The following is a 23714-nucleotide window of genomic DNA, read 5'->3' on the forward strand; positions in this document are numbered from 1 at the left end:
CGGACATGAGGAGGGAGGGCATTCCAGGACAGTGGTAGGACATGGGCCAGGGATCGACAGCGGGATAGGCGTGAATGGGGGACGGTGAGGAGATGAGCGGCAGGGGAGCGGAGCATGCGGGGTGGGCAGTAGAAAGAGAGAAGAGAGGTGAGGTAGGAGGGGGCATGGTGATGGAGAGCTTAGAAGCCAAGTGTGAGGAGTTTTTGTTTCGTGTGAAGGTTGATAGGCAACCACTGGAGATTTTTGAGGAGGGGAGTGACACGCCCAGAGCATTCCTAAAGGAAGATGATCTGGGCAGCAGAATGAAGAATAGACTGAAGTGGGGAGAGACAGAAGGAAGGGAGAACCAAGAGGAAGCTGACTCCGCTCTCTTGACCCCATCCGTCTCTCCCAAGGCATCTCATTCCACCTTGCCTCCCTATCCTCTCTTCCCACTCTTGATGATCAGGTTACACCTGTCAACTCCATCCTCTCTATTCATCTCAACTCGCTCGCTCCCCTTTCCCTCCGCCACTCTCGCTCCACTAACCCGCTGCCCTGGATCTCTGCCTCTGTCTGCCTCCTTCGCTCTTATGCCTGAGCTGCTGAGCGCTGCTGGCGAAGGTCCAAGTCCCAAGCCAAATTTATCCATTTCAAAGTTATCCTTTCCTGCCTTAACTCTGCCCTCTCCTCAGCCAGGCAGAACTACTTTTCTTCCCTCATTGATGCCCGCGCCAATTGTTCCAGACTTCTAAGTCTCTCCTTAAGCCCCCTGTTCCTCCCCCTCCCCCATCCCTCACCCCCAACGATCTGACCACCTACTTCATCACAAAAATTAACACAATCAGGTCTGAGCTCCCCAAAGTCACCCGTCCCCCTTCTCCTTCCCCCCCGCTCCCAACCCTCTCCCCTACTTTCCCATCCTTCCCTGCAGTATCCTCAGAGGAGGTCTCCTTCCTCCTCACAAGTGCCACCCCCTCCACCTGTGCTTCTGACCCCATTCCCGCTTACCTTATAAAAACCATCGCCCCTTCCCTCCTCCCCTCCTTAACTTCTATCTTTAACCGCTCACTCTGCAATGGCTTCTTCCCCTCTGCCTTCAAGCAGGCCCATGTCTTCTCCATCCTAAAAAAACCACTTCCCCTTCCAGTTATCGTCCTATCTCCCTACTACCCTTCCTTTCCAAGCTCCTAGAACACGTCGTCTACACTCGCTGCCTAGAATTCCTTAACTCCAATTCTCTCCTGGACCCCCTCCAATCTGGCCTCTGACCCCTCCACTCCACTGAGACTGCTCTCTCAAAGGTCACCCATGACCTCCTTCTTGCCAAATCCAATGGCTCCTACTCTATCCTAATCCTCCTCGACTTCTCAGCTGCCTTTGACACTGTCGACCATCCCCTTCTCCTCCACACCTTATCTCACCTTGGCTTCATGGCCCCCGTCCTCTCCTGGTTCTCCTCTTATTTTTCTGGCCATTCATTTTCGGTCTCCTTTGCGGGCTCCTCCTCCCCCTTCCATCCACTAACTTTAGGGGTTCCTCAGAGGTCATTTCTTGACCCTCTTCTGTTCTCCATCTATACTCCCTCGGTGAACTCATTCGCTCCCTCGGCTTCAAATATCATCTCTTTGCAGATGACACCCAAATCTACATCTCCTCCCCTGTTCTCTCTTCCTCCCTTCAGGCTCGTATCTCCTCCTGCCTCCAGGACATCTCCACCTGGATGTCTGCCCTCCACGTATAACTCAACATGTCTAAAACTGAGCTCCTTTTCTTCCCTCCCAAACCCTGTCGTCTCACTGACTTCCCCGTCACTGAGGATGGTACGACCATCCTTCCCGTCTCACATGCCCGCAACCTTGGTGTCATTCTTGGTTCAGCTCTCTCATTCACCCCACACATCCAATCCGTCACCAACACCTGCCGGTCTCACCTTTACAATATCACCAAGATCTGCCCTTTCCTTTCCATTCAAATGACTATCGTGCTGGTATTGGGCTGCGGATTAGTGGAACGAGAGCGGCAGAGGGAAAGGGGAACGAGCGAGTTAAGATGAGTAGAGAGGGTGGAGGGAGAGTGGCAGAGTAAAAGGGGGGCGAGCGAGTTAAGATGAGTAGAGAGGGTGGGGTTGAGAGCCATAACCTGATCATCCAGAGTGGGAAGAGAGGATGGGGAGACAAGGTGGGGTGAGATTCAATCTGTCACCAAATTCTGTCTGTTCAACCCTCACAAGATGGCTAAAATCGCCCTTTGCTCTCCATCCAAACTGCTACCACGTTAATCCAAACATTTTTCCTGTCCCACTTTAATTTCTGCATCAACTCCTTGCTGATGTCCCTGTCTCTCCCTACTCCAGCCATAGTTCACTGTGCTGTCTGGATCATTTTTCTACAGAACCATTCAGTGCATGTTTTCACATGCCTCAGGAACCTCTGGTGGTTGTCCATCCACTTCTGCATCAGACAGAAATGGCTTACTGTTGATTTTATAGCACTTAATCAGCTTGCCTACTCATACCTTACCTCCCTGATTTCTTAGTGCAACCCAGCTCACGTACTTCGCTCCTCTAATCCCAACTACTCACTGTAGCTCAATCTCATCTATCTCACCCCTGCACTCTTGCCCATGTCCTGCCTCTGGCCTGAAACACCCTTCCGCTTCATACCCAACAGATGATCACTCTCCCCACCTTCAAAGCCTTTTAAAAAGGTGGTTTTAAAAACCACATCTCCTATTTAACTGAGCCCTCATTTCACCTTTTTCCACCCCCTTCTTTGTAACCCTTGCCTTAGGATTTGCACCCTTTATTCACCCCTCCTCCAGCCCCACAGCATTTATGTATGTATACATATTTATGTTAATATCTGCTACTTGTCTGCTTTGTGACCTTGGGCAATCAATCACTGACATTTATTGAGCACTTACTAAGTGCTGTACTAAGCACTTCGGAGAGTGCAATACAACAGAATTAGCAGACACATTTTCTGCCCATAAAGTCTAGAGAGGAGATAGACATGAATATGAATAAGCAATTTTGTAATGTATTACTTTAAGTAATGTACACAAGTGCTGTGGGGTTGGGGAGTAATTCACTCAACTTCTCTGTGCCTCAGTTCCCTCATCTGTAAAATGGAGATTGAGACTGCAAGCCTCATGTGGGACATGGACTGTGTCCTACCTGATTACCTTGTATCTACCCCAGCACATAGAACAGTGCCTGGCACATTAGAAGCACTTAAAAATACTATTAAAAAAATTCAGTCCAAGTGAGCATTTAAGTGTTTTTCAGATTTGTGTTTTCAAGGCTCTGTATGGTTACAAAACATTTAGTTTAAGTGAAACATGCAGTAAAGAGAAACTAGGGAATTTATTCCCTGTCCTATCTAGCTGTATAATGTTGAATAAGGGGATCTATTCACGCATTTGTTATAGTATTTAGGTGACAGAGAATTACCTTTCACTCGACAACTTGTTATTAATATGTCATGTAGCAGTTCTGGATTATCAACTTGTACTTAAATAATCATTAAATACAGAGTAAAAAAAGAGGAGATGCAGTTTCAAAAACTATACATCTTTCGGCATTTGCTCTGGACCCCTGGCATTTTTAGAAATCGACAGATACAAAGAGCAAGGTGATAGAGTTTTGGGATTTAAGATTGAAAAATCAGCTAAGGCTCTCAGCGCCCAATAAATAAATGAATAGTATTTATTGAATACTTGCTGTGTGTAGAGCACTGTACTTAGAACTTGAGAGAATACAGTGCAGCAGAGTTGGTGAACACATTCCCTGCCCCCAAGGACCTTACAGTCTAGGTGGGGAGACATTCAATAGATATAAGGATGATTGTGACAATCACTGGGCATTTCAACATGCAGGGTTAGTCCTGTTAAACTCTCTGGAATTTTTTTTTCCAAGTAATTTAAATTAATGTGAGTAATTCTGTTTTAGATTTCTAGAGTACGAACCTCACCTGGAAGGAACCATTTGTGAAAAGGATTTAAGCCTTTTAATCTTCATACCTGTTCATCTAAAGTGGTTCTCAGGCCCAGAGGTGTAAAAAGTCCACCCAGCTCTGAATTGGTAGATACTGTTTTTAACTAATCAGACAGGTACACAAAAATGAAAAGCTTGCTAGACTTCATTAAAATGTGACTTGACAAATACAAGCCATATTTTTCTGGATTTAGAAAAATCTGTGTGTGTATGTGTGTGTGTTGGTATATATGCGTACGTGTGCTGTTTGGACAGAGGGTGGGATGAGTGTCTAGTGAATATCTAGTGTACACCTAGTAAACAGGTGTACTAGGAATTTATAAAAAGGAATTTATAGTTCCTTTTAAGCCCTCCAGCATACTTGGTGGTGCCAATAAGGAGGGACAGAAACAGATTGGTGGATTGGAGTAACATGATCAAAATCTGGGAATACAGAAAAAGCAATTTCCTTACGAAGGTCAAAAATATACATGCCCTTCTCCAGAGGTTTCAATTTGATGTGGCAGTTTTATCATGTTCGTATGCATTTCTTCTCAAAGTAAAAAATAAAAATCCAGATGAAGGAAAATATGCCAAAGGATATCATCCTTGGCTTTGATATTGTTTGTTCCTTCCTTACATGTGTCTGTCTCCTGTCCTCCCACCTCCCTTATTCTTACATTGTGAGTCCCTTAAAGGCCAGGGTCTGTGTCAGATTTTCACCTGTGTATTTATTTTAAGCCCTTAGTACAGTGGTCTGAAGAAAATATTTACCACTGCTACTTCCGTTACTACTTTATTATGTGTTTTATATTGTATGCTGCTGCTGAAGACATCTCTTTTTTAGGTGTAAAAAAAATTTCTGAATCCCTAAGCAATGGCAGAGGAATCACTTCAGTCATATTTATTGATTGCTTTCTGTTTGCATGGTACTGTACTAAGCACTTGGGAAAGTACAATATAACAGCGTTGGAAGACTTGTTCCCTTCCCACAAGGGGTTTACAGTCTAGAGGAAGGGACAGAATTTAAAATAAATTATGGATATGTACGTAAGTGCTATGGGGTCAAGGGTGGGCTGACTAAAGGTTGCAAATCCAATGTTTGAATATGCACAGGGCAACAGTTATCCTAGGTTATGAATGACACTTAACAAAAGTGGAAAAAAATCCCTTTGTTCACTAGCAAAGAGTATGTGTGTTCAGTCTATTCAATCCGCACTCTCACCTATTCTCAGATTCCTCTACCTGAACACAACCTCCTCACCTACTCGCTTTCCCATACTCCCACCCCTGGCAAACCTGTCCTTTTTCCCCACAGAGACCTCCGTTCTTTTGATCCGCTCCAATGATCTATAGCCAACCTACCCCAAATGGTCTCCATATTCAAACTACCTTCACCCGACGCACAAATCGACACACTCAACACCACCCTCTCCACTGAACTGATCTCCCTTGCTCCCCTGTCCTTCCACCAGTCTCATATCACTGACCCCCAACTCTCCCTTCTGCATCATCTATGCACTTCAATCTGTGACTTTTGGACATTTGATATTCACCCCACCCTCAGCCCCACAGTACTTATGTACATATCTTTAAATTTTGTATTTAAATTACTAATTTATATTTATAATTTATAAATTTATATTTATATTAATGTCTGTCTCCCCCTGTAGATTGTAAGCTCGTTATGGGCAGGGAATGGGTCTGCTCATTTTGTTGAATTATAATAATGATAATGATGGTACTTGTCAAGTGCTTCCTATGTGTCGGGCACTGTACTGAACCCTAGGGTCAATACAAGCATATTGGCTTGAACACGGTCCCTGTCCCATGTGAAGCTCACTGTCCTAATCCCCATTTTACAGATGAGGTAACTGAGGCACAGAGAAGTGAAGTGACTTGCCCAAGGTCACACAGCAGACAAGTGGCAGAACTGGGATTAGAACCCATGACCTCCTGACTCTCAGACCTGTGCTTTATCCACTATGCCATGCTGTGATAGTGGAAAAGGAGAGTATAGGGAAGACCTCTTGGGGGAAATACGAGTTTAGATGGGTTTTGAAGATGGGGAGACGGGTAGATTGTCGGATATAAAGGGGAACTGGAGACTCTAAACTCGTGGGCAGGAAATGTCCTGTTTATTGTTATATTGTACTCTCCCAAGTGTTTAGTATAGTCCTCTGCACACAATAAGCACTCATTAAATATGATTGGCTGAGGAAATGTGGGGCCAGAAAGAGAGCATGGGCAAGGAGTTGGTGCTGAGATAAATGAAAGAAATTGAGGTGCACTGAGTGGGTTGGTATTAGAGGAGGGAAGTGTGGGAGTTAAGGTTTAATAATAATAATAATGATAACTGTGGTATTTGTTTAGTGATTACTATGTGGCAAGCACTGTAATGAGCACAGGGGTAGATACGAGGTAATCAGATTAGACACAGCCCCTATCTTATATGGTGCTCACAGTCTAAGTGATGTCTATGTAGTAACTCCTACCCGATGCGTCTTCTGACAGAAGGATGAGGCAGATCGAGAAGGACACAGTCCCTGTCCCACAAGGGGCTCACACTCATCCCCATTTTACAGATGAGTAAACGGAGGCACAGAGAAGTTAAGTGACTTTCCCAAGGTCACACAGCAGGCAAGTGAGGTTGCTGGAATTAGAACCTAGGTCCTCTGTCTCTTGAACCCATGCTCTTTCCATTAGGCCGCATTACATTCTTCTTAGGAGGTGAGTGAGATGAGACAGGAAAAGAGAGAGTGTGGTTGAATGCCTTCAAGTTGATGTTAAGGAGTTTCTTTGTGACCCAGAGGTGGATGGGCAACCATTGGAGGTTTTTGAGAAGTTCTTCCTCCCTCTTAGCCCTGGAGCCTCATGTGACACAGGGATAGTGTGTAAATGAATTACCTTGTATCTATGCCATGCTTAGCACAGTTATGATTATTAAACATTTAATTATTAAAAAAATTATTAAAGAGGGATTATGCAGGAATAAAAATGCCTCATCAACATTAGTTCATGGCTAAGTGTTCTTTCATCCACTGAGATGATGTAATTGTATGTCTAAATTCCTGCCGGATGTACAGCGTGGCCTAGTGTCTAGAGCACGGGCCTGGAAGTCAGAATGACCACTTGTCTGCTGTGTGACTTTGGGCAAGTCATTTCACTTCTCTGTATCTCAGTAACTTAATCTTCCAAATGGGGATTAAGACTTGAGCCCTCTGGGTGCCATGGACCATGATCAACCTGATTATCTTGTACCTATCCTACCGCTTAGTACAGTGCCTGGCACATAGAAAGCACTTAAAAAATCATTCAAATTTGTACATGTAAATGGAGATATTGTAGCTATGTTCACCTCATTTTTCTACCCAAACCCTGGCCTCTTCGGATCTTTTCCATTACTCTAGACAGCAGCAGCATCCTCTTTTCTCACAGCCTACATGTAACCTTGGCCTTATCCTCGACTGAGCTCTCCCACTCTTTCCACCTTATCAGAACTCTGTCCCCCTCCTTTCTTCCCTTCCTAACAACCATTCTCTCTGACCTCCCTTCCTCCTCTCTTGCCCCGCTCCGGTCTATTCTTCACTCCTCTGCCCGGCTCATCTTCCTGCAGAAACGATCTGGGCATGTCACTCCCCTTCTTAAACAACTCCAGTGGTTGCCTATCGACCTCCGCTCCAAACAAAAACTCCTCACTCTAGGCTTCAAGGCTCTCCATCACCTTGCCCCTTCCTACCTCTCCTCCCTTCTCTCTTTCTACCGCCCACCCCGCACGCTCCGCTCCTCTGCCGCCCACCTCCTCACCGTCCCTCGGTCTCGCCTATCCCGCCATCGACCCCTGGGTCACGTCCTCCCGCGGTCCCGGAACGCCCTCCCTCCTCACCTCCGCCAAACTGATTCTCTTTCCCTCTTCAAAACCCTACTTAAAAATCACCTCCTCCAAGAGGCGTTCCCAGACTGAGCTCCTCTTCCCCCTCTACTCCCTCTGCCATCCCCCCTTTACCTCTCCGCAGCTAAAGCCTCATTTTCCCCTTTTCCCTCTGCTCCTCCACCTCTCCCTTCCCATCCCCACAGCACTGTACTCGTCCGCTCAACTGTATATATTTTCGTTACCCTATTTATTTTGTTAATGAATTGTACATCGCCTTGATTCTATTTAGTTGCCATCGGTTTTTACGAAATGTTCTTCCCCTTGACGCTGTTTAGTGCCATTGTTCTTGTCTGTCCGTCTCCCCCGATTAGACTGTAAGCCCGTCAAACGGCAGGGACTGTCTCTATCTGTTGCCGACTTGTTCATCCCAAGCGCTTAGTACAGTGCTCTGCACATAGTAAGCGCTCAATAAATACTATTGAATGAACCATCTTCCACTGTTGCTCTCCCATGGCTTCTTCCCCGCCGCTTTCAAACATGCTCATGTCTCCCCTAACATAAAAAAAAAAAAACCTCCCTTGACCCCACGGCTCCCTCCAGTTATCGCCCCTTCTCCTTGATACCATTCCTCTCCAAACTTCTTGAGCAACTTCTCTACACTTGCTGTCTTAAATTTCTCTCCTTGATGCCCTCCAATCTGACTTCCATCCCCTTCACTCCACAGAAACCACCCTCTCAAAGGTCATCACTGATCATCTTCTTGCCATATCCAACGGCTTCTACTCCAGCCTCTTCCTTCTCTACCCCTCATCTGCCTTTGACACTGCGACCATCCCCTTCTCCTGGAAACCTTATCCAACCTTGGCTTCAGACTCTGTCCTCTGCACTGGTTCTCCTCTTATCTTCCTGGCTGTTCATTCTCAGTCTCCTTTGTGGGCTCCTCTTCTGCCTCCCTCCCCCTAATTGTGCGACTCCTTCACGGTTCAATTCTAGGTCCCCTTCTATTCTCCATCTACACACATTCCGTTGGAAAACATTGCTTCTCCTGAATGCTTAAAGCAACAACTTTCATCCTGAGTTATGATTAACACCTAACAAAAGTACAAAATACCCCTTTATTTTCCAACACATTGGTGCATGTGTGTGTATGTGTGTTTTCTGTGCAGTTCAAAGGCTTGGGTATACAACCTGTACTTAAATCATTAGGTTTATTAGGAAATTCGAATTTGCTATAAGTTTCAAATTATGGAACACATTATGGGAACATAACCCCAATTTAGAATGAGGTGTTTGCCTGTAAAGCAGCTGTCCTAGTTTTGATCTTTGAAGCATTAAAGATAAATTTAAGGAGAAAACTACTTTCGTTAATGGATGAGTGAATAGATCAAGTTTCTTGTGTCTCAAATTATTTTTACAGCTTGCAAGTATCTCTAACACTCAGATCCCCAATTCATCATCTGAGAGATACACTAATAGTGCCACATTTTAGCCCTTATGCTTGTAGTTTAATTTTTCTAAGTATTTTTTTCCCTCAAAAATTTGCATTTAAACTGATGGGTATGTGGAGTCGAAACAAGATTAAGGACCAGAAAAAGAGGCTGTTAGCACACTCAGGATGACTTCATTCTTCCATAACCAAGAAAGATTCATCTTCTTTCCCCTTCAGTGCCTGGGAATCATAATAGATATCGTACTTGGCTAGAAAGAGTCTCTGTGGAAAGAAAGATGCTAAATTCAAAAAGAGTTTGCTAACAGATACAGAGCAGGAAGCAGTACCTATTTCCTCACGTCTCAAGATTCACACAATATGGATATAGGTTTTCTGAAGAAAATTCAGTCTGAAGAAAATCAGTCATGTCAACAATAACCATTAAACAGTGTGATTAACGAATATGACATGCCCAACCTCGCACATCATAAGAGAAATAGCTGGGACCAATACTTAAAATCCCGGTGTGAAAAGGACTTTAAGGATTGATTCCAGCTATAGGGGAATTTATAAGCCACTTTCCTGCCGTGTGACTTGGGGCAAGTCACATGACTTCTCTGGCCCTCAGTTCCCTCATCAGTTAAAAGGGGACTAAATACCTGTCGAATCTTTTGAAATGTGGTGTTGGAAAAAGCTTTTACAAATACTGTGGACTGCCTGAAAAACCAACAAATGTGTTTTGGAGCAAATTAAGTCAAGGTGCTTTTTAGAAGGCCAAATTACTCGACTTAGATTAGCATATTTTGAACACATAATCAGGAGGACTAATTCTCTGGAGAAGACAAAGTCCAGGGAAAACGTGGAAAAGGCAGTCCAGCAGCTAGATGGATAGAAACCATAACAATGATAACGGAAGAACCGTTAGCAAAGTTACGGATTATGGCAGAAGATAGGACGTTCTGGAGAAAATATATCCATATAGTCTCCTGAGTCAGAAGTGACTCGACGGGATTTGATACTAATAATAAGTACTTGTTCTCCTTCTGACTTAGACTGTGAGCCCCACGGGGTCAGGGAGTGTGTCCAGGCTAATGGTCTTGCATCTATCCCAATGTTTAACAATTACCACATTTATCCTTATTATATTAAAGTGTGTCTTCACAGTCTGTGGTGTTACTGTAGTTTGAGCATGGGTTTTACAGGGGATAGAAAGGCAGGTTTCTCTCAGTTGAAATATGCCTGGCTAGGTTGCTCTTGCTGATGCTGACTTGTGAAGATATTACTTTCAAATTTCTTCTTTCTGTCTGGCTTTCAAGGACCTTTCTTTTTTGATTGAGAATGAGATCTTAGAGGACTCTAAAAGAGTTTTGAGAGTTGAACAGTTCTGTTGTTATTGCTTTATTGATTATAAATTTAAAGGCCATGCAGTGAATTCTAAACACAGTTATTTTTCATTAGTAATTAAAAATAGCGATTGCATTTTTTAAGTTATCACAATTACCATGGAGATATTAAGTTAAGGTAACCTTGAGGGGTTCTCGTTATTTTGGAGAAATGTTTAGAGACTGGTTGATAACGAGAATATCAAAGAGAGTCAGTCATACAGGTAGAGAAAGGCATAGGAAAACAGGGCGAAAAGTAAGATCAGATTGTCTTATTTGAGTTTGCCAAATTTGAGGGGATTATTAATAATTAATTAATTCAATCATATTTTTTGAGCACTTAGTATGTGCAGAGCATTGTACTAAGTGCTTGGAAAGTACAATTCGGCAACAGAGACAATCCCTACCCAATAACGGGCTCAAAGGTAAGTTAGACTAGACAGTGCTTATAATGCAGAGTTAAACTAGGGTGATAATGTGTTTCCAAGGCATTACATAGTAAACATAATAATAATGATGGCATTTGTTAAGCACTTACTATGTGCCAAGCACTGTTCTAAGTGCTGGGGTGGATATGAGGTTATCACGTCCCACGTGGGACTCACAGTCTTAATCCACTTTACAGAGGAGGGAACTGAGGCCCAGAGAAGCTAAGTGTTTTGCCCAAGATTACACAGCAGACAAGTGACGGAGCCAGGATTAGAACCGACGACTCTGACTCCCAAGCCTGTGCTCTTGCCACTCTGCCATGCTGCTTCTCAAACAATCAACTAACATAGCTAACATAGGAGCTGTTTTGATAATGTTATTCATATACAAACCGTATATAAAAAATCAATCAGTCATTTATTGAACACTTTCTCTCTACAGGGCACTGTAGTAAGCATTTGGGAGAGTACATTATAAGAGAGTTGATAGCCATGTTCTCTGCCCACATCTAGCTTACAGTCTAGAGGAACAGGACTGTAATTAATATAAATATTCATTAATATTAATTAATATAAATATTATTGTTTCAAATTCAGTTCAGTGGGAGCATCTCTTAAAGGCATAAATACCTCCTGATAGAAGCAAGTATTCGTGACTTAGAATGGTAACTCTTCCCTGTTAAAGGAAACGGAGAAAGGAGGTGATCTTGATGATGTAGGTTCAGTCAACTGTGGTAATACTTTAGCATAAATCTCTTTGACAAAGAAAAAATTGATTTGTAGATGGATTTCTAACTCATTAAAAAGATCGATAACTTCTGTGTGTCTCTGCCTGAATAGAAGTACTTTGTCACTTTCACTTTTTGGCTTTAATGCTATCCAGGAAGGGTTTGGTAATCAGTTCTTCAAGTAGCTGAGATCTTCTAAGACACCACTCTTCTTGACTCTCTCTTCAAAGCAGGTGCCCGCTTCTGTTTATAAGTACATTAATAAGGCAGGGAGCGACAATGCCCTTAATGTATCTTTTCATGTTTGCTCTGTTACAGACTGCTGTGATATACCTCTCATGACAAAGACTATTACAAAGAAGGCTGTTTTCCTTTGGCAGCTTTGATCCATAAGGAAATGTGAGTATAGATGGAATGAAAATTTGGTTGGAGAAAAATGAGATATACATTTGCTGAAAGCAACAATAACAAAAATTGGAAATGCTTTTATAATTATAATAGCTAAGCAAGCTTTTTAATGTAGATTTAGTCTACAAATGCTGTTACATTGATCAAAATATCACTTAAGAGTGTTAAGTATTGCACTTTCTGTTCTTCTGAAGTGGATTATGAATTGCCGACGTTATCTTCTCAGTACTCTCAAGTACCCAAGCAAGAAAGCAGAAATGACCTAATAGATCATAACAAAATAAATAATATCCATTTCCACTTTTAAGCTACTTTGTGGTAAAGAATCCACCTCATCTACTTATCGATCAATCACTTGATCAGTGGTTTTTATTGAATGTGTGCAGAACACTGTAACTAAGCTCTTGGGAAAGTTCAGTTTGAGTTAATACATCTCTGCTAACAAGGAGGTTGCATTTCGGGGGGGGGAACATGAAATACATTAAATGTTAAAATGTTAAAACATTAAAATGAAATACATATAGAGGAAATGGATCTGTACATACGTATATAAGGCTATGAATGTATGTGTTGAGTGCTGTGGGTGGAGTGAATATCGAGTGCTTAAGAGGTACAGATCCGAGTGCATAAGTGATGCAGGAAGTGGGCAGTGAGCGTATAGTCAGGGAAGGCCTCTTGGAGAAGATGTGATTTGATGAGGATTTGGGAATGGGACTATGTCAGGTATGAAAGGGGAGGGTGATCCAAGCCAAAGGGAGGACATAGGCCAGGGGTCGGTGGTGGGAAAGACAAGATCCAGGTACAGTGGGTAGATTGGTGTTAAAAGAACGAACTGTGTAGGCTGGGTTGTAGTGGGAGAGCAGCAAGGTATGGTAGGAGGAGGAGAGCTGATTGAGTGCCTTAAAGCTGATGATAAGGCGTTTCTGTTTGTTACAGAGATGACTGGGCAACTGCTGGAGGTTTTTAAGGAGGGGGGAGAAATGTATTGAAAGGTTTAGTTTTTTAAGAAAATGATCTGGCAGCAGAGTGATGTATGTATTGAGGGAGACAGGAAATGGGAAGGTGAAATAGGATGCTGTAATCAAGGCCAGAGAAAAGTGCTTAAATTAGCCTGGTAGTAGTTTGGATGTTGTGAAGGCAAAATTGACAGGATTTGGTGACAGATTGAATGTGAGAGTTGAATGAGAGAGGAGAGTCAATGATAATGCCAAGGTTATGGCCTTGTGAGTCAGGGACGATTCTGGTTTTGTCTACGGCTATAGGAACGTTAGGGAGTGGATGGGGTTTGGTGGGAAGATGAGGAGTTCAGTTTTGGACATGTTAACTTTGTGATGTTGGTGGAACATCTAAGTAGAAATATCCTGAAGGCAGCAGGAAATGTGAGACTGCAGAAGAGAGAAGGCTATGAAGGGAGGTGTAGATATGGGATCATCCCTTAAAAGATGTAGTTGAAGATGTGGGAGCAATTGAGTTCTGTAAGAGAATGAGTGTAGATGGGGAATAAAAGGGAACCCAGAACTGAGCAGTGAGGGACACCCAGAGATAAAGTGTGAGAGGCGGAGGAGGATCCACTGAAAGAAATTGAGAAGGAGGGGTCAGAGAGAGGAGGAGAACCATGAGAGGATAATGTAGCACAGTCTATTATTTCAGTTTTAACAGTTGTGAAATTCACTGTGTAGTTTTTATTTGGTCTGTTTGCCAGGCAGTTTATAACCTCTACATATTCTAAAATATAAAGAATATGTAAGAAAATGCAGAAAATAATCCAAATCTCTTGTATTTGACATTGTTTTGTAGAAAACCTGGTGGCAAGGAACCCGGAAGGGACGATGAGACAGCTGACCAGAAAGAGAAGGCTGAGTGTGAATTCAAAAGAGCAGAAACAAGATGACAACTTGGTGAGTTGAGTTGTCACCTTCTGATCTCTTGGTGTACACTCCTACTCCTGGTTGGCGTTCAGAGTGCAGTTGCAGCATCCTATGGAATATTTACCAATGTGTTTCTCCGCTGCCTGACTTTGCAACATTTAGGATTTTGAACCTGGTGGTATAGAATCCCCAGCATGATTTAAATGCTGGTAAACTCAGCACCTCCACAGGTGGCCTTGTCTGAAAGCAAGCCAAGTACTGAATGCTTTAGAGGTGAATGGAAAGTATTTTGGTTTAAAAAGTCCGTTTCTATTGGGGCCTAGTGGAAAGAGCACGGGCCTGGGAGTCAGAGCACCTGGGTTCTAATCCCAGCTCTGCCCCTAGCCTTTTGAATGACCCTGGGTAAGTTACTTGGCTTTCATGGGCTTCAGTTACCTCACCTGTAAAATTGGGATTACATGTGATCTAGTTGGGCAGCGTCCCCATTTTCTTGCTAGCTGTCAGAGTTTCTTGGGGTCCTGCTACATCAGCCAGTCAGTTGTATTCATTCAGTCATATTTATTGAGCGCTTAATGTGCACAGAGCACTGTAATAACTGCTTGGGAAGTACAATTCAGCAACAAATAGAGATCGTACCTGCCCACAACGGGCTCATAGTCTTGAAGAGGGGAGACAGACATCAAACAAGTAAACAGGCATCAGTAGCATCATTGTAAACAAGCAGAATTATGGATATATACATATCATTAATAAAAATAAATAGAATTAGAAATATGTAGATAAGTGCTGCGGAGGGGATGGGGAAGACCAAAGAGAGCAATTCTGGCTATGGGAAGGTGGGGGACGGGCACTTACTAAGCACTTACTATGTGCAGAGCACTGTACTAAGCATTTGGGAGAGTACAATATAACAGACATATTCTCTCAGTTTACAGTCTGGGGGGAGACAGACGTTAATATAAATAAATGAATTACAGATATGGACATAAGGATTTTGAGGCTCCAAAAGGGGATGAATAAAGATAGCAGGTCAGGGCAATGCAGAAGGGAGTGGGAGAAGAGGAAAGGAGGGCTTAGTCAGGGAAGGCCTCTTGGAGGAGTTGTGCCTTCAATAAGGCATTAAGGGGGGTGGGGGAGTCATCTGTCGGATATGAAGAGGAAGGGCGTTCCAGGCCAGCGGCAGGATGTGGGTTGGAAGCAGAGCTGCTGGGTGCCTTTAGGAGGGTAGTGGCGGCTGCTGCTGCCATAGCTGCCTTACCTGGTCCTGCACCAAACCACTTCCCTCTCATCAGGAAGACAGAGTGGACAGCCCCAGTGAAAACCTTGGGTCAGCCTCCCAGTCCCACTAGGCCAAGCTGCTTCCTCACAGGCCTGGGAGTCAGAAGGACCTAAATTCTAATCCCAGCTCTGCCAGTTGTTGGCTGTGTGTCCTTGATCCCTGTGTGTCCCTTAGTGCCTGGCACATGGTAAGCACTTAAATGCCACAATTATTGTCATTATTATTAGGTTTGAGAGAAATTCCAAGCTGAAGGGCCCCTGAAAGATTGAGTGTCTGGGGATGAGGATGGGAGGTGTCAGGAGGCAGTACATATATGCTCTGGGTTCTGGTTCCTCCAGGTGAAGTGTAGTGGATCCTCTTGGTTCTGAGATTAAAGTATAACCTCTTTTGTCTGCAGAGGATCAGGATGGATTCTACAGGGCAAAATGGGTGGAGCCTTTTAGGTCATCAGTGTCCTCAGCATTTTTCGAGAAGCAGTGTGATAGTGGAAAAAGCCCATTCCTGGATGCCAGACAATCTGGGGTCTAGTCATGGCCCCCGACTTGCCTGCCATATGAACTTGGGCAGATCATTTCCCTTCTTGGTGCCTCCATTCCTTTATCCATAAAATATGGATTCAAAACTGTTCTCCTTCCTACTTAGATTGTGTGTCCCATGTGGGATAGGGAATGTTCCTGACCCGATCTTCCACGGGGCTTAGAATTGTGCTTGACACATAGTAAACGCTTAACTAATATTACATCTATAATAATAATAATTGTAATCACATTTATTATCATTATTAAGTGCCTCCTGTTTACAGAGCACTGTAGGAGGCATTTGACAAAATTCAATAGCGGAAGAAGAAAGGACTTTGGCCCTTGAGGAGCTTGCAAGGCAACAGGGGAGACAGGCAGGCAAATCTTGCAAGCATATAATACGAATGAGAACCAAACCACTGTCTAGGAGAGGGCTAGATTTGACTAAAGGTGAAGAGAAGGTACACTTCAGTCATTGATTTGGCTGGCCCACTACTCCTTGTTGAGTAACATGTTGTTGAATTCTGTCCTGTGGGCCATTGTTTGGGGGTACAGCAGTTCTACACCTGCCCAGAATCCTATCATAGTCAATGCTGTAGGTTCTTATCACTTAGTTGGCCCTGATTAGAGTACTAGAAGAGAATGGTTGAACATAACCACTGATTCCCTTCAGGTTTCCAAGAAAACACATGCAGTCGAAGGAGCTTCATCAGGAATAAGTTAAATTGTGGGGTTTGGTTCGTTGGCAGGAGTTTATCCATTGTCGTTAGTTGAATTTAACAGTTTTGTCCAGTGAACAGGCTCACATCTGGTAATGCATTCACTCTGGGAAGCGGGGTCCAATTTCATTTCAATTTAGTTAGATTAATTGGAGTACTGCTATATTTCCATATTTTTAGTAATGGTTCTCATGTCTGACGAGAAAGTGAAAGAGATGTCCTCGTAACCCAATGAATTGTAACTAGGCAAGATAGCGCATCTAGAAATATTGAGTGTTAATATTTAGACACTCTCAAGACCTGGTTAGACTCTGGAAAAAAAAAAGCTCACTCGAAAAATAAATAATGAGAGTCATTCATTCAGTAGTATTTATTGAGCGCTTACTATGTGCAGAACACTGTACTGAGCACTGGGAATGTACAAATGGGTAACAGATAGAGACAGTCCCTGCCCTTTGATGGGCTTACAGCCTAATCAGGGGAGACAGACAGAAAATAACAATAGCAATAAATAGAATCAAGGGGATGAACATCTCATTAAAACAATAGCAAATAGAATCAAGGTGATGTACATCTCATTAACAAAATAAATAGGGTAATAAAAATATATACAGTTGAGCGGATGAGTACAGTGCTGAGGGGAGGGGAAGGGAGAGGGGGAGGAGCAGAGGGAAAGGGGGGAAAAGAGGGCTTAGCTGAGGGGAGGTGAAGGGGGGGTAGACGGGGAGCAGAGGGAGCAGAGGGAAAAGGGGGAGCTCAGTCTGGGAAGGCCTCTTGGAGGAGGTGAGCTCTAAGTAGGGTTTTGAAGAGGGGAAGAGAATTAGTTTGGCGGAGGTGAGGAGGGAGGGCGTTCCAGGCCTGCGGAAGGATGCGGCCCAGGGGTCGACGGCGGGATAGGCGAGAACGGGGGACGGTGAGGAGGTGGGCGGCAGAGGAGCGGAGTGTGCAGGGTGGACAGTAGAAAGAAGGGAGGAGAGGTAGGAAGGGGCAAGGTGATGGAGAGCCTTGAAGCCTAGAGTGAGAAGTTTTTGTTTCGTGAGGAGGTTGATAGGCAACCACTGGAGGCTTTTAAGAAGGGGAGTGACATGCCCAGAGCATTTCTGCAGGAAGATGAGCCGGGCAGCGGAGTGAAGAATAGACTGGAGCGGGGAGAGACAGGAGGAAGGGAGATCAGAGAGAAGGCTGATAGAATAATCTAGCGGGGATATTACGAGAGCCTGTAACAGTAAGATAGCCGTTTGGGTGGAGAGGAAAGGGTGGATCTTGGTGATATTATAAAGGTGAGACCAGCAGGTCTTGGTGACGGATCGGATGTGTGGGGTGAACGAGAGAGCTGAGTCAAAGATGACACCGAGGTTGTGGGCCTGAGAGACGGGAAGGATGGTCGTACCATGCACGGTGATAGGGAAGTCAGGAAGAGGACAGGGCTTGGGAGGGAGGATGAGGAGCTCAGTTTTGGCCATGTTGAGTTTTAGGTGGCGGCAGACACCCAGGTAGAGACATCTTGGAGGCAGGAGGAGATACGAACCTGAAGGGAGGGGGAGAGGACGGGCAGAGATGTGGATCTGTGTGTCATCTGCATAGAGATGATAGTCGAAGCCGTGAGAACGAATGAGTTCACCGAGGGAGTGAGTGTATATGAAGAACAGAAGAGGGCCAAGAACTGACCCTTGAGGATCCCCAACAGGATGGGAGGGGGAGGGGGAGCCTGCGAAGGAGACTGAGAATGACCGGCCAGAGAGATAAGAGGAGAACCAGGAGAGGACGGAGTCCGTGAAGCCAAGGTGAGATAAGGTGTGGAGGAGAAGGGGATGGTCAACAGTGTCAAAGGCAGCTGAGAGGTCAAGGAAGATTAGGTTAGAGTAGGAGCCAGTGGATTTGGTGGAGATAAAATGATAGATTCCCACGCTAGGCTCTAAACTATTTATGGGGAGAGACTATACCTGCCATTTCTGTTGCATTGTATGTTCCCAAGGTCTTAGTACAGTGCTTTGCACACAGTAAGTTCTCAATAAATACCTTTGATTGAATACTCTTTGAAAGACGTGTTCATCGGTTTAAATTCTGGCAGCTCCCTTTGAAGTCCCCTTGGTGAGTGCATCATAAAGGGAATAATCTGTATAGGATTGATTTATTTTTTATATTTTACAAGGCACCACTGATTCTCATTATTATTGGTATAATTCTTCAAATATAAAATAATAATAACAATGATAACAATAATAACAATGGTACTTGTTAAACACTTTCTCTGTGCCAAGTACTGTAATTAGTGCTGGGAAAGATACATAATAGTCAGGTTGGACACAGTCTCTGTCCCTAATGGGGCTCACAGTCCAAGAGGGAGGGAGTACAGGTGTTGAATCCACATTTTACTGATGTGGAAACTGAGGCACAGAGAAAATAAGTGCTTTGTCCAAGGTCACACAGCAGACAAGTGGTGGAACCCAAATTAAAACCTAGGTTCTCTGACTCCCAGGCCCATGTTCTTTCCACTGGGCCACACTGCTTCTCTGAGACAAGTTCCCTATACTGTTGTGGCGCAGTGGAAAGAGCATGGGCTTTGGAGTCAGGGCTCATGAGTTCGAATCCCAGCTCTGCCACTTGTCAGCTGTGTGACTGTTGGCAAGTCACTTAACTTCTCTGTGCTTCAGTTCCCTCATCTGTAAAATGGGGATTAAGACTGTGAGCCCCACGTGGGACAACCTGATTCCCCTGTGTTTACCCCAGCGCTTAGAACAGTGCTCTGCACATAGTAAGCGCTTAACAAATACCAACATTATTACTGTTGGGCACCTGTACCTCCTCTGATCATGATTCCCACCCTGCCCTACATGCAAGACTTATTTTACCTCACCCCATTGTTACCCTCAGCACCTAAACATTTACTTTTAGCCGTTGCCTTATTTTAAGAAGAGAGATTTTTGTGAGTCACATTTCCATTTTGACCAACCACCCCTCTAAACTGTATGCATGTTGTGGGCAGGATATGTGCCTACCACATATATCCCCTCCCAAACCCTTTCCTCTCCCTGACTTGCCTGTCACTGTGGCTGGCACGACCATCCTTCCCTTCTCACAGTCCCACACCCTTGGTGTCATCCTTGACTCAGCTCTCTCATTCTTCCCACACATCCAATCCGTCACCAACACCTGCTGGTCTCACCTTTACAAAATTGCCAATATCCTCCCTTTTCTCTCCATTCAAACGGCTATCGTGCTGTTACAAGCTCTCATAATATCCCGGCTGGATTATTGTGTCTGCCTTCTCTCTGATCTCCCCTCCTCCTGTCTCTTCGCACTCCAGTCTATTCTTCATTCCGCTGCCCGGATCATCTTCCTACAGAAACGCTTTGGGCATGTCACTCCCCTCTTTAAAAACCTCCAGTGGTTGCCTGTCATCCTCCGCATGAAACAAAGCTCCTCACGCTTGGCTTCAAAGCTCTCTATCACCTTGCCCCCTCCTACCTTACCTCCCTTCTCTCTTTCACTCTGCTCCTCTGCCGCTCACCTCCTCACGGTCCCCCGTTCATGCCTATCCTGCGGTCGACCCCTGGGCCACATCCTCCCGCTGTCCGGGAATACCCTCCCTCCTCAGGTCCGCCAAACTAACTCTCTTCCCCACTTCAAAGCCCAACTGAGAGCTTACCTCCTCCAAGAGGCCTTCCCAGACTGAGCTCCCCCCTTTTCCCTCTGCTCCTCCCCCTCCACCCTCTGCTCCTTCCCCTCCCCTTTCCCCTCTCCTCAGCACTGTGCTCATTTGTATATATTATTTATTACCCAATTAATTTTGTTAATGAGGTGTACATCCCCTTGATTCTATTTATCTTGATAATGTCTTGTCTTGTTTTAGTTTTGTTTTGATGTCTCCCCAGTTCAGACTGTGAGCTGTCATTGGGCAGGGATTGTCTGTCTTTTGCTGAATTGTACATTCCAAGCACTTAGTACAGTGCTCTGCACATAGTAAGTGCTCAATAAATACTGTTGAATGAATGAATGAATACCAACTCTGTTGTCTTGTATTCTCCCAAGCACTTTGCACAGTGCTCTGCATACAGTAAATGTTGAAAAAATACCATTGATAGATTCATGTCTGACTTCTGAAGATTGCATATGGAAAATTTTAGTCTTGATAATAATAATAATATTCTTTAAATGCGTAGTATGTTCCATTCCAAGCGCTAGGGTAGGTACAGTATATTGAGGTCAAACACAATCTCTGTCTTAGATGGGGCACACCATCTAAGAGGGAGGGAGAGAAGGTATCAATCCCCACCAAGGCAGGAGTTCTCTTCTTGAGATACTGCTGGGAAAGATGGGAGAGTCGAGGAAGGGCCAAGAGGTGGAGGGGCGATTTTAGATGACTCCTGAGCGTTTCTACTTTATCAGTAAAGTACATGGGCAGTTCATTACAAGGAAGATACAGGGGTAGGGGGAAGATGGATGGGGGTTTGAGGAGGGAGTTAAGCATCTGAAGGAGCATGGGAGTTATTTATTCAATTCAATCATATTTATTGAGCGCTTACTGTGTACAGAGCACTGTTTTAAGCATTTGGGAGAGTGCAGTACAACAACAGACACATTACCTACACAAAATGAGCTCACAGACAAGAAGAAGAGAAAGACATTAATACAAGTAAGTAAAAGAATAAATTGCAGATATAATATGGCACTTGTTAAGCACTTGCTTTGTGCCAGGCACTCTACTAAGTTCTGGGGTGGATACAAGCAAATTGGGTTGGACACAGTCCCTGTCCCACATGGGGCTCATAGTTTCAATTCACATTTTACAGATGATGTAACTGAGGCACAGAAAATTATATGCATATGTGTTATGGGGATGGGAGGGAGGGTGAATGAAGGGAGCAAGTCAGGGCGATGCAGACGGGAATGGGAGATGAGGAGGGCTTAGTTAGGGAAGACTTCTTGGAGGCGAAGTACCTTCAGTAAGGCTTTGAAGTCGGGGAGAGCAATTACTGTCTAATATGATGAGGAGGGCGTTTCAGGCTAGAGGTAGGATTTCGGCGAGGGTTCAGTGATGAGACTGTAGGGGTTCTTCACAGGTCAGTTCTTGGCCCTCTTCTGTTCTCCATCTACACTCACTCCCTTGGTGAACTCATTCGCTCCCAAGGCTTCAACTATCATCTCTATGCCAATGACACCCAAATCTACATCTCTACATCGCCTCCCCTGTCCTCTCCCCCTCCCTTCAGGCTCGTATCTCCTCCTCCCTCCAGGACCTTTCTACCTGGATGTACCTCTCTACCTGCCCGCTACCTAAAACTCAGCATGTCCAAAACTGAGCTCCTTATCTTCCTTCTCAAACCCTGTCCTCCTCCTGACTTCACTGTCACTGTGGACAGTATGACTATCCTTCTCATCTCTTAAGCCCACAACCTTGGTGTCATCCTTGACTGCTCTCTCATTCACCCCACACATCCAATCTGTCACCAATGCCTGCCTGTCTCACCTTTACAATATCGCCAAGATCCGCCCTTTCCTCTCCTTCCAAACGGCTATTGTACTGGTACAAGCTCTCATAATTTCCCGGCTGGATTATTGTGTCAGACTTCTCTGTGACCGCCCTTCCTCCTGTCTCTCCCCACTCCAGTCTATTCTTCACTCCGCTGCCCGGATCATCTTCCTGCAGAAATGCTCTGGGCATGTCACTCCCCTCCTTAAAAGCCTCCAGGGGTTACCTATCAACCTCCGCATGAAACAAACACTTCTCACTCTGGGCTTCAAGGCTCTCCATCACCTTGCCCCCTCCTACCTCACCTCCCTTCTCTCTTTCTACTCCCCACCCCGCATGCTCCGCTTCTCTGCCGCTCACCTCCTCACTGTCCCCCGTTCACGCGTATCCTGCTGTCGACCTCTGGCCCACGTCCTCCCACTGTCCTGGAATGCCCTCCCTCCTCACCTCCACCAAACTAACTCTCTTCCCCACTTCAAAGCCCTAATGAGAGCTCACCTCCTCCAAGAGGCCTTCCCAGACTGAGCTTCCCCTTTTCCCTTTGCTCCCTCTGCTCACTCTCTGCTCCCCCTCTGCTCTCTGCTTCCCTCCTTCCCCCCTTCGCCTCCCCTCAGCTAAGGCCCCTTTCCCTCTTCTCCTCCCCCTCTCCCTTCCCCTCTCCTCAGCACTATGCTCATTTGTATATATTTTTATTACCCTATTTATTTTGTAAATGAACTGTACATCCCCTTGATTCTATTTATCATGTTTATGTTGTTTTGTTTTGTCCATCTGTCTCCCCCGATTAGACTGTAAGCCAGTCATTGGGCAGGGATTGTCTCTATCTGTTGCCAGATTGTATATTCCGAGGGCTTAGTACAGTGCTCTGCACATAGTAAGCGCTTAATAAATACTAAATGAATGAGATAGATGAGCTCGAGGTACAGCTAGAAGGTTAGTATTAGAGGAATGAAGTGTGTGGGCTGGGTTGTAGTAGGAGAGTAGTAAGGTGAGGTAGGAGGGGGTGTGGTTATCAAGTGTTTTAAAGCCAATGGTGAGGAGTTTTTGTTTGATGTGTAGGTAGATTTGGAGTCAATAAGAATGGAGTAATAAAGTTGCCTGGTGGAGGAAAGGGAAAAATTAAAACAGGTGAGGATGAATTTCTGATGGATAGCATCAGCCAGTTATCTGAATTTCTATCAGGAGTGCTCCAAAGTCCAAGCATAGGATCAGAGGAAAGTGTATCGTGGAGGTGATTCAGGGCTGTAAGCTCACTGTGGGCAGGGAATATGTTTATTATTTTGTTATATTGTACTCTCCCAATGCATAAGTGCTCTGCACATAGTAAACACTCAGTAAATTTGAGTGACTGACTAGCTGACTGACTGTGGGTTAGTGGGCTGAGAGGCTGGAGGGCCAGGAAAACAAGAGGGTTGAGGGGAGATGGTAGTGTTTTGAGCATTGATTATGTGCCTTGAAATACAAAAATAATACTGATATCCTGAAGTGTATTTGTTCCATTGTAAATTATTTTTTCATACGATTGAGAGACTTCTTTGTGTGACTTCATCTGGACCACACTGCTACCTCTTCACTTTCCTTGGAAAGTATTTACTAAGCACATATGTGCACATAACCTAATTCGGGCTGTTGTTCTCTACAGGATAATAGACA

General features: G+C 44.5%; 1 protein-coding gene across 1 annotated transcript in view; it reads left to right on the forward strand.

Annotated features, from left to right (window-relative positions):
- The window catches only part of L3MBTL4 (L3MBTL histone methyl-lysine binding protein 4), a 437216-nt gene that overhangs the window by 52216 nt on the left and 361286 nt on the right, over nt 1-23714 (forward strand). Inside the window, exons 2-3 of the mRNA XM_029064475.2 lie at nt 12115-12195; nt 14002-14102. Of these exons, the coding sequence (XP_028920308.1) occupies nt 14034-14102 (69 nt within the window). The 5' untranslated portion in view covers nt 12115-12195; nt 14002-14033. The remainder of the gene's footprint in view (nt 1-12114; nt 12196-14001; nt 14103-23714) is intronic.

The sequence above is a fragment of the Ornithorhynchus anatinus genome, chromosome 5, assembly GCF_004115215.2.
Source record: "Ornithorhynchus anatinus isolate Pmale09 chromosome 5, mOrnAna1.pri.v4, whole genome shotgun sequence".
Classification (NCBI taxonomy): Eukaryota; Metazoa; Chordata; class Mammalia; order Monotremata; family Ornithorhynchidae; genus Ornithorhynchus; species Ornithorhynchus anatinus.